Here is a 15151-nt window from a genome sequence, read left to right as displayed (position 1 = left end):
CCTCTAATTTCCTGCTTTTAAACTCAGATAAAACTGAAGTTATTGTACTTGGCCCCACAAATCTTAGAAACATGGTGTCTAACCAGATCCTTACTCTGGATGGCATTACCCTGACCTCTAGTAATACTGTGAGAAATCTTGGAGTCATTTTTGATCAGGATATGTCATTCAAAGCGCATATTAAACAAATATGTAGGACTGCTTTTTTGCATTTACGCAATATCTCTAAAATCAGAAAGGTCTTGTCTCAGAGTGATGCTGAAAAACTAATTCATGCATTTATTTCCTCTAGGCTGGACTATTGTAATTCATTATTATCAGGTTGTCCTAAAAGTTCCCTAAAAAGCCTTCAGTTAATTCAAAATGCTGCAGCTAGAGTACTGACGGGGACTAGCAGGAGAGAGCATATCTCACCCGTGTTGGCCTCTCTTCATTGGCTTCCTGTTAATTCTAGAATAGAATTTAAAATTCTTCTTCTTACTTATAAGGTTTTGAATAATCAGGTCCCATCTTATCTTAGGGACCTCGTAGTACCATATCACCCCAATAGAGCGCTTCGCTCTCAGACTACAGGCTTACTTGTAGTTCCTAGGGTTTGTAAGAGTAGAATGGGAGGCAGAGCCTTCAGCTTTCAGGCTCCTCTCCTGTGGAACCAGCTCCCAATTCAGATCAGGGAGACAGACACCCTCTCTACTTTTAAGATTAGGCTTAAAACTTTCCTTTTTGCTAAAGCTTATAGTTAGGGCTGGATCAGGTGACCCTGAACCATCCCTTAGTTATGCTGCTATAGACGTAGACTGCTGGAGGGTTCCCATGATGCACTGTTTCTTTCTCTTTTTGCTCTGTATGCACCACTCTGCATTTAATCATTAGTGATCGATCTCTGCTCCCCTCCACAGCATGTCTTTTTCTTGGTTCTCTCCCTCAGCCCCAACCAGTCCCAGCAGAGGACTGCCCCTCCCTGGGCCTGGTTCTGCTGGAGGTTTCTTCCTGTTAAAAGGGAGTTTTTCCTTCCCACTGTAGCCAAGTGCTTGCTCACAGGGGGTCGTTTTGACCGTTGGGGTTTTACATAATTATTGTATGGCCTTGCCTTACAATATAAAGCGCCTTGGGGCAACTGTTTGTTGTGATTTGGCGCTATATAAAAAAATTGATTGATTGATTGATTGATTTGCATATTTAAATCGGGGCGTGGAGAGGGAGCGTGTGCATGTGTGCTCAATTCCACATTCAATGGGATGTACTAACTGAACGTGCTTGGATCCATGCGTACGCACACTTTGATACATCTGGATATTTTTGTGCTTATGCCAGTTTCTGGATGTTGGCAAACGCCATGTTTCAGTGGGAAATTCAAGCAAGGTCCCTGGTGCTTCCTGTCTCACTGTCTGGTTCTCAGACTTTGACTCTAACCAGTGTCCTAAGGTGAGGACTGGATGTCTTTGGTCCCAGGCCTCTGGTGAGGACCTTTGGGTCCGCTGGAATGACTTTGTGTCCAATGGACGGTTACTTAGTGAGACTCAGATGAGGAGGATCGCTGACACTGTGAGGGACATTTAGTCTATGTGGTGAGTTTCTCTGGACATCATCCAGGACACAGGTGTCTCAGTGTTCAGGAGTTCAGAGACTGGAGAAGGTCAAGGACACGCCATGTTTCACTGGGCTGCAGCAGGTAGATGGAGAGGAGGGGATGGACCGGTTGTCTGTCTGGGTGGTTGCCATCCAGGGCCCAGATCGTTCTGTGGTGTGGCACCTTGCTGAAATGACATGACATGTTGACTTTGGCCCCATGTCTTCCTTCAGGTCTTCTCTGCCATGATGAAGGATGGAAATAAAGAACCAGACAAAAGCACCAGCCCAGCTCTGAGAAGCTAACAGTGGCTAACCTTGATATCAACACCGTCTCACTTCAGACGTATGCCAAAGGTCAGACACGAACTTTGCAGATCGTGCCGGCAGCCAACGTTGATGCTAGAGCGGATGCTTTCCATGAACCTCGGCGCTACATAGTCTGATGCTAACATTGGCTCGCTTGAAGCAGATGTGAGCCGGTCCAGGAAGTGGAACGAGCTGGCTTCCTGTTAGCCTGCTCAGCTAGGCGCCGTTTCCTCAAACGCACATCTGGATCGGAGCAGGAGGTGCTCGGGGTATTCCAGACTTGAACAGCCAGTGCCAGTATTCAACAGCAGAGATGAACTCTACGTTGGACTAAGATTTGTTTTTGTGAATCTCGGTTTTTTTGTTTGTTTGTTTTTTTGAGCCAATAAGAGTTTGAGTACTGAAGCTTTGAGGTCACGTATGTTAGCGGGCGGTCACAGTAGCAGTTAGCAATGCAATTTTTAAAATGTTGTTCAATCAAATATTAATAAAATTAATTATTTCAGTAAGTCAGCTTTTGAGCAGTTGCATGCTAACTAGCCAAGCTAGGTAGCTAGCGAGCCATTATCGAGGCACGCTACTGGGCATTTACATGTGTAGTTCATTAAATCACATTAAAATGACACGAGATTTGTGCCAAAATATTGTGTTCAGAATGCTAGCGTGACCATCTGATAACATTACGGCTCAGAGGATAAATGCACTAAGTGGCCAATTGAATGGCTGCAGCTGTGTTTGTGACGACACGGCGTCTGTTCAGCATGTTTAACTGTTAGCAGCGTTTCCACTAACACGGAACAGGTTCCGTTCTGCTTCATTTATTGTTTTGATTTGGAACCCAGAAGTTGAGTTTTCATTATGAAGCAGAAACGGGCCCAACTTGAAGTAGGAACAGTGATGACATCATAAGTGGGCGTGTTATTCCACATCTCCAAAGGCTTTATTACAAATTAAGGATCTGCAGTGAATCATAACCTCAACTTTTTAATTTTATGGTGAAACAAAACTGAAACTATTAACATTTATTTTCATTATCAATTAATCTTTTTTTAACAATTAATTGATTGTTTACTCCAAAATCAAAAACAATGTTCTGAAATCCAGTTTCTTAAATGGATCCATTTTAAATCCTGTTTTTAAAATGGATTCAGTTTAAATCCTGTTTCTCAAAATTGATCAATTTCAAATCCTGTTTTTAAAATGGATCCAGTTTAAATCCTGTTTCTCAAAATTGATCAATTTCAACTCCAGTTTTTAAAATGGATCCTGTTTAAAACCCGTTTCGAAAATGGAACCAGTTTAAATCCCCTTTTTCGAAAATGGATCCATTTCAAATCCAATTTTTAAAATGGCACCAGTTCAAATCCTGTTTCAGGAATGGCTCCAGTTTAAATGGAGTTTCAGGAATGGATGCAGTTTAAATCCAGTTTCAGGTATAGATCCAGTTTAAATTGTGTTTCAGTAATGGATCCAGTTTAAATCCACTTAAAAAATGGAGCCAGTTCAAATCCAGTTTCAGAAATGGAGCCAGTTCAAATGCAGTTTCAGAAATGGCTTAGTTTACACTTGTTCCAATTTAAAATAATAATTATAAAACTAAAAAGCTGATGAAATGAAGAAGAAAACAGCCTTTACATTTCATAAACTGGATCAAGTTGAAATTTGACTTTTGTTAATAAATGACTAAATACTTATCTTTTTTTTACATATTAATTTTTTTTGTTGCACTAACAGACACCTGAAGCCTCTTTTGCATCATTAACATTAACCTTTAATGAGAAAATGAGAAATAATTTTTTTTGTGAATCAGAAAAATTCTCTGCGCTTAAATGATTGATGTTATCCTCGTAGCTTGGATTATTTCCTGTTTTTATCTTAAACCAGGATGTGATGGTACTAACCCAGTTGATGTTTCATATATATATATATATATATATATATATATATATATATATATATAAGCTCTATTAAGCTGTTACTTTAAATAATTTATTGCTTATTAGAATCAGGAATGAAAACTTGTAAATCAGTTTTAATTTAGAAATGTTATCAGGACTTCACTCATTTCCATTTGTTGATTCTTATCTTTAACAAGTTGATGCTGATGAAGTGTTTCATGATTTTTTTTTTTTGTTTTGTTTTATAAAACTAATTGTTGAGCTCAAGAATAAGAAATGCAAAAGTCGTTGGCGGCAGTAATCAGAAACAAAACTGTTTTATGCTCAGAAAGCGTCCGTTAGTTCTGTTTCTCCGCCTACGGATCCACTTTGACGCGTGGCGAGCTGTCATTTTATCGTCTGGGTGAATTCTGATCCATGTTCTTGAGAGTCAGGTTTCCTCTTTTTAAACAAGTTGCACCAAAAACCACTTTCAGATTCTAAAACACCACCAGCTAAACTCAGCGCACCAGTGCCTAGGTCCTGAACCAGCTCACGTTCTAGCGAAGTGAATAAAGACAAAACAGAAAAACAAATTTAAAAACTAGCCCTCGGAACCCAGCAGTGGGTTTACTACAACAACTTCAAAACAACCACTAAATACTGTTACCAAACAGCTGCCATTCTACCGGATCCACCACCAGATGGCACTACAAACACCAAACAACACTGAAAGAGCAAGCACAGATCCTATAATCTGACGTCATCCAGTCATTGGCAACCCTGAAGTTCTAAACTTTACTTCTCAAATTCATTTGTGTGAACTGATGAGGCAGAAGAGTCGCCCTGCTCGCTGACGGGCCCACGCATTGTGACTCTTTGTGCCCAGAAGCTGAAACGCTAAATGTTGTGTGGCCAGAAAGGTGGAGGTCTGAGTGTGAAGGGACTCGGCATCATCATTTTATCTGCACTGTGGTCGGCGTCGAGGACTTCCCATCACCCAGGTTACGGGTGTGACCGTTAGATGAGCGGTCTACCTCAGTGTGTTAGCAGTTAAAATACGAGTTCAGAAATATTCTGGGTGATAAATTGTGACTTAAACATTGATTTTTCATTGAGTTTTTGTTGTTCGGTGGGGCTGCTGTGTTTATTAAAAAATAAAAAGTAAAAGTTAGATGAGAATGTTTCCGCTTTGTATACATGCTGACTGTTAAATGTTAACAAAGAAATAAACGCCAGTAATTTAAGATGGTTTTTCATCCTACAAAACATTTATCATGTTTTCTGTTCAGCCATGTTTCAAAATAGATCCAAATTTGTCAGTGCAACCCATTTACAGCAACTTGCCCTAAAAAAAATTTAAGGTCATCTCTTCAAGGGATGAAAGCCAAAAAAAGAAGAAATTATTAGTAAAATCATAGTGTAAACAAACAAAAAATACACACCATCTTCAACCTCTTAGTCCAATAAAGAGTCGTGGGGGCTGGAGACAATCCCAGCACTCATAGAGCGCGAGGCGGGTTCATCCAGGACAGGATGCCAGTCTGTCCAAATGCAATATACCCATCCTGTAATCAGTGTCTGTGTTTGAGGGTAAAATGAATTTAAAACTAAATTTCTGGCATGTCTGTAATCTTTCTCACATTATAACACTTTGTTGAAGTTCCTCAGCTGCTTGGTTTAGAGAAATTTTCACATCAAAAATCACACTAACATGACTAACATAACCTTCAGAATAAAAGCTCTTCTGTGTACTTTCTGTATTTAAGTTGTACTTTTTGTACATTATTATTATTATTTTTATTTTTTACTTTAATGTAAATTACTTTAGCTTTTTGTTCAGTTTCAGTGTACAGTTTTTTCACACTGCCTTACAGGTGCTGTAAATAAACTGTAAAGTTTTTTTCATATAATGGTCACAAGTTTAAAGGTGTAAATAAAAATAAAATAAATCTCAGCAAACTGATTCTGTGTTTCCTTTCAGTTTGCAGATATGATGTAAAAAATTCTAAACTCAGAAGAAAGACACCCAGTGACCTGAAACAAACAATGAAACTAGAAGAAAACAAAGTTTCATTAAGAAATCGAAGAATTTGTGTTTTCAGGGTCAGTGCTGCTGCTTTTTGTAGCAGAATGTAAAATATTCAAAAAGAGAAAACAAAAAATGTTTGTCTTAATATTTTTGTTTTACTTATGTTCCACATTTTCATTTTAATATATGATGTTAATAATAACATAATATCAAATTAAAATGTGCTGATAAATTCTTATTTAGCTAACAGTTATTCAATCAAATCAGCATTTTAGTCCATGAAATGACTGATTTGTACCAAAATTCAGTAATAAAAACTAGTAAGTTATTAATACAAGTACGTTGCCCATAAGGGCAATGAACACAACTGTCAGTTGGTTTTTGGTTGTCAGTCAACTTATTTTCACCAAGGGTGAATGAATATAAGTAGTCGAAACCTTGCAGCACATTTGAGCAGCTTTTGTCACCAGCTAGTGGGCAATGTGAGCATTTCAGGGCTTCTGGTATATTCCCAATTGAAACCCAAAATTCAGTAAAAATAAATAATCTCACTTGGGAGGAGCTCGGAGTCGAGCCGCTGCTCCTCCACGTCGAAAGGAGCCAGTTGAGGTGGCTCGGGCATCTTTTCCAGATGCCCCCTGGACACCTCGCTGGAGAGGTGTTCCGGGCACGTCTCATTGGGAGGAGGCCCCGGAGAAGACCCAGGACACGTTGGAGGGACTACATCTCTCGGCTGGCTTGGGAACGCCTCAGGGTTCCCCCGGAGGAGCTGGGGGAGGTGTGTGTGGATCGGGAGGTCTGGGCGGCTTTGCTTGAGCTGCTGCCCCCGCGACCCGACTCCAGATAAAGTGGAAGAAAATGGATGGATACATAAATAAAACAATAATAATCAAGCCATTTTTGTAAACTTAAGAAATACATGATTTTTTTCTTTTGTCTTGCACAACTTTGACCTCCCAGTATTAATGTCTAAAAATTTAGATTTTTCTGGTGAGAGCTTTACGGTTCTTGAGGTTTAAGATATGATGGTTTGCTGGAAGGACGGTACAACTTGACAAGTACAACTTACAGTTGTGAATGAAATATATTTAAAGTAATAAAGTTTATGTCAAGTATAAATGGGGAAAAATCATTCCACATACTACAGGTATTTTAATGCCAACAAATTCCGAATTTCTTCTTATTTCATTCTAATTACGCAACTCTTTAACAGCACAATATATTTCTTCATTTTGGGTTTATGTTGCTCTGATAACGTCATTACATGTTGGCGATCAAAGTGCCTCAAAATAGTGTGAAATATTAATATCTGACTTACTTGTCAAAAACAAAGTTGTAAATTTGATAATTTTTGTTGCTGAATTGTTGTAATATTATATTTTAGACATCCAGACTAGATGTTTGTTTTTCTGTCATGATTTTTTTTTTTTTTTTGTGACATTTTTATTTTATGATCTCAAATTAAATTTCTTCTGTTATGTACACTTCAATCCAGTAGGTGGCGGTTGACGACCAGTTAAAATGTGCCGCAAACTTAAACGTGATTATAAACTTGTTTAAAAATAGATTGTTTAACCCATTCTCACAAAAGATGAATTTTAGTTTTAATTGCAGTTAAACAATAAACAGTGTTTAATGATGAATTTTAGTTTTAATTGCAGTTAAACAATAAACAGTGTTTAATCCTCCTGTTGTGAAAAGAAAGTGAAAGTCATGATAAAAGATTTATAACTGTCCATGAAATACTTGTATTTTTACTCTACTGTTGCTATAACAATTCAAACTTTATAATCCCAGTAGAAGCAAATTTCAGGGGCGCAGAGAGGATTTTATGAAGGTTGAGGGGCACATGCAAACATACACCTTTAATTTTTTTTTATTATATATTTGATATTCTAAAAATATTAAGAAATTTGAATGACTGCTGCAAAACTACAGGGAAGGGGCGGAGCTTAAGGAATCAGTTGTGTCTGTTTGCATTTACCAAACACCAAGATGTGAACAAATCAACCTGAACTTACAGTTGTCCGGGTGGGTTACTGTCAGGGGCCCGGTCGTCCTGATACTGGTGGGTTATTGTTGGGGTCCGGTCACCTTGGTCCTTATGGGTTATTGTCTGGGGCCCATAAAGGTTCTGTTGTGATGTTAAAATGAAGAATTATGCATTTTTCTGCTAACTGATTTACAGTTGTATGTAAAAGTTTGGGCACCCCTGATAATTTTCATGATTTTCCTTTATAAATCACTGGTTGTCTGGATCAGAAATGTCAATTAAATATATCATATAGCAGACAAACACAGTGATATTTGAGAAGTGAAATGAAGTTTATAGGATTTACAGAAAGTGTGCAATAATTCTTTAAACAAAATTGGGCAGGTGCATAAATTTGGGCACCCTTGTCATTTATTGATTTGAATACATTTAGCACTAATTATTGGAACAAAAAATTGGTTTGGTAAGCTCACTGACCCTTGACCTCCTTACACAGGTGAATCCAGTCATGAGAAAGGGTATTTAAGGTGGCCATTTGCAAATGTTTCCCCTCTTTGCATCTCTTCTAATGAGTGGCAACATGGGAACCTCTAAACAACTCTCAAATGACCTGAAAACAAAGATTGTTCAACATCATGGTTTAGGGGAAGGATACAAAAAGCTATCTCAGAGATTTCAGCTGTCAGTTTCCACTGTGAGGAACACAGTGAGGAAATGGAAGACCACAGGCACAGTACTAGTTAAGGCCCGAAGTGGCAGGCCAAGAAAAATCTCAGATAAGCTGAAGCAAAGGATGGTGAGAACAGTCATAGTCAACCCACAGACCTGCTCCAAAGACCTACATGATCTTGCTGCAGATAGTGTCTCTTTGCATTGTTCAGCTATACAGCGCGCTTTGCACGAAGAGATGCTGTATGATGCTGTAATGCAGAGGAAGCCTTTTCTGTGTACACGCCACAAACAGAGTCGCTTGAGGTATGCTAAAGCACATTTGGACAAGCCAGCTTCAATTTGGAATAAGGTGCTGTGCACTGATGAAACTAAAATTGAGTTATTTGGACATAACAAGGGGTGGTATGCATAGCTGAACAAGAACACAGCATTCCAAGAAAAACACTACCTACAGTAAAATTTGGAGGTGGTTCCATCATGCTGTGGGGCTGTGTGGCCAGTGCAGGTACTGAGAATCTTGTTAAAGTTGAGTGTCACATGGATTCAGGTCAATATCAGCAGATTCTTGAGAACAATGTTCATGAATCAGTAACAAAGTTGAAGTTGCGCCGGGGCTGGATCTTTCAACAAGACAACGACCCTAAACACTGCTCAAAATCTACTAAAGCATTCAAGCAGAGTAACAAGTCCAATGTTCTGGAATGACCATCTCAGTCCCCAGACCTGAATATTATTGAAAATCTGTGGTGATTTTAAGCGGGCTGTCCATGCTCGGAAACCAACAAACCTGAGATGTTTTGTAAAGAAGAATGGTCCAAAATACCTTCAGAATCCAGACTCTCATTGGAAACTATAGGAAGCATTTAGAGGCTGTTATTTCTACAAAAGGAGGATCTACTAAATATTGATGTATTTTTTCTGTTGGGGTGCCCAAATGTATGCACCCGCCTAATTTTGTTTAAAGAATTATTGCACACTTTCTGTAAATCCTATAAACTTCATTTCACTTCTCAAATTTCACTGTGTTTGTCTGCTATATGAGATATTTAACTGAAATTACTGATCCAAACAACCAGTGATTTATAAAGGAAAATCATGGAAATTATCAGGGGGCACAAACTTTTACATACAACTGTATTTCCCAGCATTTAGCATAAAGTGAAAATAAGGTAAAATGGTGTGGTTGTGACACTTGTACATCCTTTAATGATGACTTCACAACATTATGACATCATACTTTTTATTGGCACTGCTTCCTGCCTTCATGGCATCATAAAGGACTTTAAGGTCTCAGTGGTCTTACAGACACCTTAAGAAGATTTCCAGTGTTGTATTTGCAGGAATTCTATAAGTGCAGCTAAGCATGATGGGAAAAAGGTAAGAATAATGACCTTTTTGGTCAGATGACTGAGTTAATAAGGATCTGAGTCATTTTAACTCCTCTGAGAGTTCTTTTCCAGTTCTTCAAGCATTTACATATTTTAATTATCATCTGTTATCTGTTTTTCGAAAACACAAGTTTGGACTCAGAAGTCTTCATCTGATCCTCCTGGTGGTGACTTTGGGTTGGTGAGCTCACTCTGGGGTCTCTGTTATTTCCGTGGCGTGGCGAGGGGCCTCTCAGCGCCTCCGAGCGAGGAGGAAGAATTCCAGGAGGTGTTTGGCAGCAGTCTGGGGGCTTTCCTGTGGAGGAGGGGCTGGAGGGGAAAAGGAGTCCGCTGCCCCGGGGGCCTCTGGGATACCACAGCAGGAGGCGTGGAGGTCAGGGCACAGCGCGAAGCAAGAGTGGTAAAAATAAAATACCAACGCCGAGCGCAAGTCTGACCGCCAGTTCACATCTTCTCTTATCAAATGGATATTATTATTATTATTATTTTATTATGATTATGTTGACAAAAAACCCTCCACATATTTGGCATTAAACACAGAGTGCCTGAAGGTCAGGTCCATAAGTATTTGGATGGAGTCCACCATCATGGTGGAGTTTAAATGATGTTCTCGTCGTGTCGACTTTCAGCTTTAATCCAAAAATATCACATCAACCGTTCAGTTATCACGTTTACATCCACAGTCCCTGAAATCCAATGAAACCTAACCATGCCTTTAATACAAATCATCACTTTTACAGCCAGATTTCTTTAATAACATGTCAAAGAGACTCCTGAGGGAAGCCACCAAGACCCCATGGGATCGAAGGAACTGTCCACAAAGCAACTTACAGACCCAACTGTAAATGTGGAGGAGAGATGACAGATGGAGGAGTAAATACTGGAGGAGGTGTACAGCCCGTGTGACTCCATCACACACACACACACACACACACACACACACACACACACACACACACACACACACACACACACACACACACACACACACACACACACACACACACACACACACACACACACACACACACACACACACACACACACACACACACACACACACACACACACACACACACACACACACACCTGTTAGGGGGCACCACAGCAGATCAATCATTTCCATCTCACCTCTTTTCGTTCGTACCACCGTCTGTAAGCCGTGCTTGCTGCACTCGGTACCCGTCTGTGACATGTCCTCCGTCTGTCCTCACAGGATGTCAGTGTAAGAAAGAGAGATATCTCGACATGAAATTCTTATTTCAGAATGAAAGAAATGTTTTAAAATTGAGCATTAGTTAAAAAACACCAACATTGTGATGTAAAATGCATAAAAAAAATGAATAACACAAAATAAACACTGCTTGATAAATCGAATTTACAGGTCAAATCTAAAAATTTCAGTACCTTTATTTTGTGTTTGATATCAAATACTGAATAAAAATAGAGGGAAAAAAATCAGAAAAATATTTAAAAAGCACTAAATTAAATGCAATTTTAACATTTTAGTAATATAAAAAATTCTCCTTCTAGTCATCTTCAAATCACAAATATAACACAATGTTAAAATACCCTCGTCCGCATGAGCTTTGTCTTCTTTATAATTTGCAGTTGTTTAATTGATATCCCAGTGCAAAGTACATATATATAAAATATGCATTTATTGTTATTTACATTAATTATTAAGATCCTATTGTCTTATGTACAATTTGTACATTTAAACATCTATCAATCAGTCATAAGCAATATTTGCATTTTAACAGTGTCTGCAGGAGGACGTGCATGTACATGAGCTTTTTACAACAGCGGAAGTTAGCTTTGAGCGTTACCATGTATGCCAGGGGTGGCCAAGTTCAGTCCTCGAGAGCCACCTTCCTGACACTCTTAGTTGTCTCTCTGCTCCAACACACCTGAATCCAATGAAAGACTCGTTAGCAGACTTTTAATGAGCCTTTCATTGGAGTCAGGTGTGTTGGAGCAGAGAGACAACTAAGAGTGTCAGGAAGGTGGCTCTCGAGGACTGAACTTGGCCACCACTGATGTACGCTAACATCTGCGAAATGTCTTGTAAATCACTCCAGAGGTGTTATCAGGTTAAAAAAAACCAGCGTTTTCAGTTTTAGAAGTGTTTATTTCTTGCAAGCTTCTACATAATATATGACAAAGAGGTTGTATTTATACACAACCCAAACAGAGTTCGCAGCTAACTAGAAAAGCCACTGACATCACAGTGCCACTCTACTCTGATTGGCTGTCGCTCCGCCACTAAAAAAAACAAAACAAAAAAAAAAAACATAATGTGCCATTTTAACCTCTTAAAATAGGTCAAGGTTAGCCATCTCTAAACCTGTCCAAGGTCCGTGTCCCAAGAATGTTCCCTGTGAATTTGAAGACTCTGGCAGTAACAGGACTGAACTTATGATGAACACAGACAGATGGACACAAAGTCTTTGTAATACCTGATGGCCATATTTGATGTTCATTGGGTAAAAATGAGTTTAATAAGATTTAAAAGTGGATGAGAAAAGAAGCACTGCTCTGCTCTAAACACCGCTGGTGCTACACAGCTGCCAACCAGTCACCTTGTCCTGTCACCCTGCATCACTGGGGTCATCCGACCTGGAGCCCTCGCTGTACTCCCCAAACTCCCACAATGCTGCAGGAGACAGAGGCGCGTGTCTTTGTGGCAGCATGTGAAGCTGCAGCTTGGACGTTGGTGATCTTGCTGGTTGGCAGCGCCGCGCGGCGCTAACGAGTGCGGTTTTATCAAAGAATAAACAAAAACCGCATGTGTGAGATGAAAATGTACATTTGCAGGTTGTGAGTTCATCTTCAGGTGACGCTAACTGTTCGCCCCTGTGATCAGATCATACCCGCTGAAGGGTTGCGAACAAAGACATGTAAATTCTAATTAAATGTGCAGCATTGGGTCGGGCCCCGTTTGATCGCTGAGGCCTTTCATGCCCCCTAATCACTCCTGACAGCCCCTTCCAACAGATTCTGTGACAAACTTCTCGATTGAACTGAAGAGGATTTTTGAACTTTGCTTGCTCCCGCTGCCACGGCGCGGCTCTGTCAAACAATCCAAATCAATGACCCAATTGACCAGTGGTCCCCTTGTTGATAACCTCAGTGAGCTCTATGGAGCCGCCGGGCGAAATGACGAGAGCAGTTTATGGTAATTAAACGTTGGGTCCCGAGTTTTGAATGCTAACACGAGGGAGCGGGGGTGCAGGTGCTGGGAAAGGACAAGAGGGATGCAGGGGAGCGCCAAGAGTTGGGCATGACCTCAGGACTTTCCCACCAACACGGCCCGGCACCAGCACCGCCCTCATTAGGTCATGACAATAAGCAAGGAGGCATTTTTTTGTTTTATTAAAAATCTCATTAATCCCTTGACAATAAGCACGTTGTGACCCCACAGGTGCCCCTCTTATCTGAATGTGCCTTAACAGAATGGGACATCTAATTGCAATCTGGCGCCGAGCAGCTTTCCCTCCATCTGACCCGATGGGATTCGCTGGGCGACGACCGAAAGCTGAGCTAAAGAGACCTGGTTTGAGGGTGGACGCTGATCGGACCTGGGACATTCTGAGTTTGGACGGTGCAGTTGGGTCCTTAAGTAGCTGGACTGTGAATGGTAAATGGACTGCATTTATATAGCACTTTTCCATCTGCATCAGATGCGCAATGGCACTTTACAGTAATGCCTCACATTCACCCCGATGTCAGGGTGCTGCAATACAAGGTGCTCACTACACACCGGGAGCAACTGGGGGATTAAGGACCTTGCCCAAGGGCCCTTAGCAATTTTCCGGTCAGGCTGAGATTTGAACTGAGGATCCACTGGTCTCAAGCCCAACGCTTAACCACTAGACCATCACCTCCCCACCCGTGGTCTACACTTGGACCGACTCTCTTAAGAAATCCAACCCAGAGCAGGCTTTGCTGGAAAATGAGGGACTGACTAGTATCAAAGCTACCTTTCTGCTTAAAAATTCTTCAAAAGTAATTTCAGGGCAGCTTGTGGAGTATCTGATGATGACTTCTTTGAGCTACTGCAGTCGGTGTTTCGAACTTACCACTCCACTGAGACGGCACTTACTAAAGTGGTGATTGAGCTTCTGCTAATGATGAACTCTGATACTGCCACAGCTGCTACTGCTGGATCTTAGTGCCGCGTTTGATACCGTTATAGGCTTGAGTTATTTTGGTATCGATGGCCGGGCTATCTCCTATTGACATGGCATTTATTTCATCATTCTCATTGTCTTGTATAATAATGCTACATCAAAACTTGCTTCAGCAAAATATAGTGTACCGCAGGGTTCTGTATTAGGTCACCTGCTGTTTTGTCTTTATAAAGCATCTCTTGGAGCAGCGGTGGGCAATTGTGCCATGAAGGGCTGAGACACTGCAGGTTTTCCTTTCTACTAATCACCTCAGCAGGTGATTTCAATGACGATCAGGTTTTTATGTTCAGGGGAGAAGCTCATCAGCAACCCACCTGCTGAGGTGATTCGTAGCAAGGAAAACCTACAGTGCCTCTGCCCTCATTGCCCACCCTGTCTTGGCATCGGAGGAAAACTGGATGTCCTGTAATTTCTTACTATTAAATTCAGACAGTCCTGGTATATGATGGTAGTGCAGGTAGCTCAGTGGATAAGAAGGTGGTCTGTGTATATCTACAGACCTGGATTTGAATCCCACTCATGTTGCTTATTTGCATCCTTAGACAAATCACTTAATCTGCATTGTCTCAGTCCAGCCAGCTCTAAATGGGTACTGGGTTTGGCTGAGGAAGCAACCTGAGTCTCACTGGCGTTCCCTCCAGGGGGAGTTGTATGGAATCTGGAGATATGCACAGCCACCAGTGGGCCTCAGGGCCCATGCAGGACTTACTTCTGGGGTGATGGTCACTGGTCTTGTGAGACACAGACACAGGTTTGACTCGCCAATGCTAACCTTTGACTCGTGTGTTATTCATCATAGCAATAAAGCCAAAAGTCTTAGAGTGACTATTGATCCCACACTGTCCTTTGACATAAACGTCCATGTGAGGTCAGATTTTAAGGTTTGATTAACTGACAAAATCCTTCATGACTAGCGCCCCCTATTTGGCTGGTCTAATTAAATCTTACGTACCAGTCTGTCCTCTGTGTTCTTGCTGAGATAAAACAGTCTGATTTAAATCCAGATTCAAGACTCACCTGTTCTACGTTATAATTCATGTGGACTCAGTTGAACTGAATCATTCTTTTCCTCCAACTTCAACTGATGCCATTAGTGGTGAAGCAAGACTTGGTCTTTC

General features: G+C 40.6%; 1 protein-coding gene across 2 annotated transcripts in view; it reads left to right on the top strand.

Moving 5' to 3' along the window:
- The window catches only part of tbc1d12a (TBC1 domain family, member 12a), a 51643-nt gene extending 45934 nt beyond the window's left edge, over positions 1 to 5709 (top strand). The window contains exons 13-14 of one of the 2 annotated variants that reach the window (XR_004564467.1): positions 1804 to 3311; positions 3398 to 5709. Coding sequence is in view for 1 of the 2 variants with exons in the window: in XM_034184787.1 (XP_034040678.1) it covers positions 1804 to 1875 (72 nt within the window). In the remaining variant the exon portion in view is untranslated. Of the gene's footprint in view, positions 1 to 1803 lie in introns of both variants that reach the window. The other variant, XM_034184787.1, reaches the window with a different exon arrangement.
- Positions 5710 to 15151: the final 9442 nt, after the last annotated feature.

This window comes from Thalassophryne amazonica, chromosome 13 (assembly GCF_902500255.1).
Source record: "Thalassophryne amazonica chromosome 13, fThaAma1.1, whole genome shotgun sequence".
Lineage (NCBI taxonomy): Eukaryota > Metazoa > Chordata > Actinopteri > Batrachoidiformes > Batrachoididae > Thalassophryne > Thalassophryne amazonica.
This window is presented reverse-complemented; position numbering and strand designations above follow the sequence as displayed.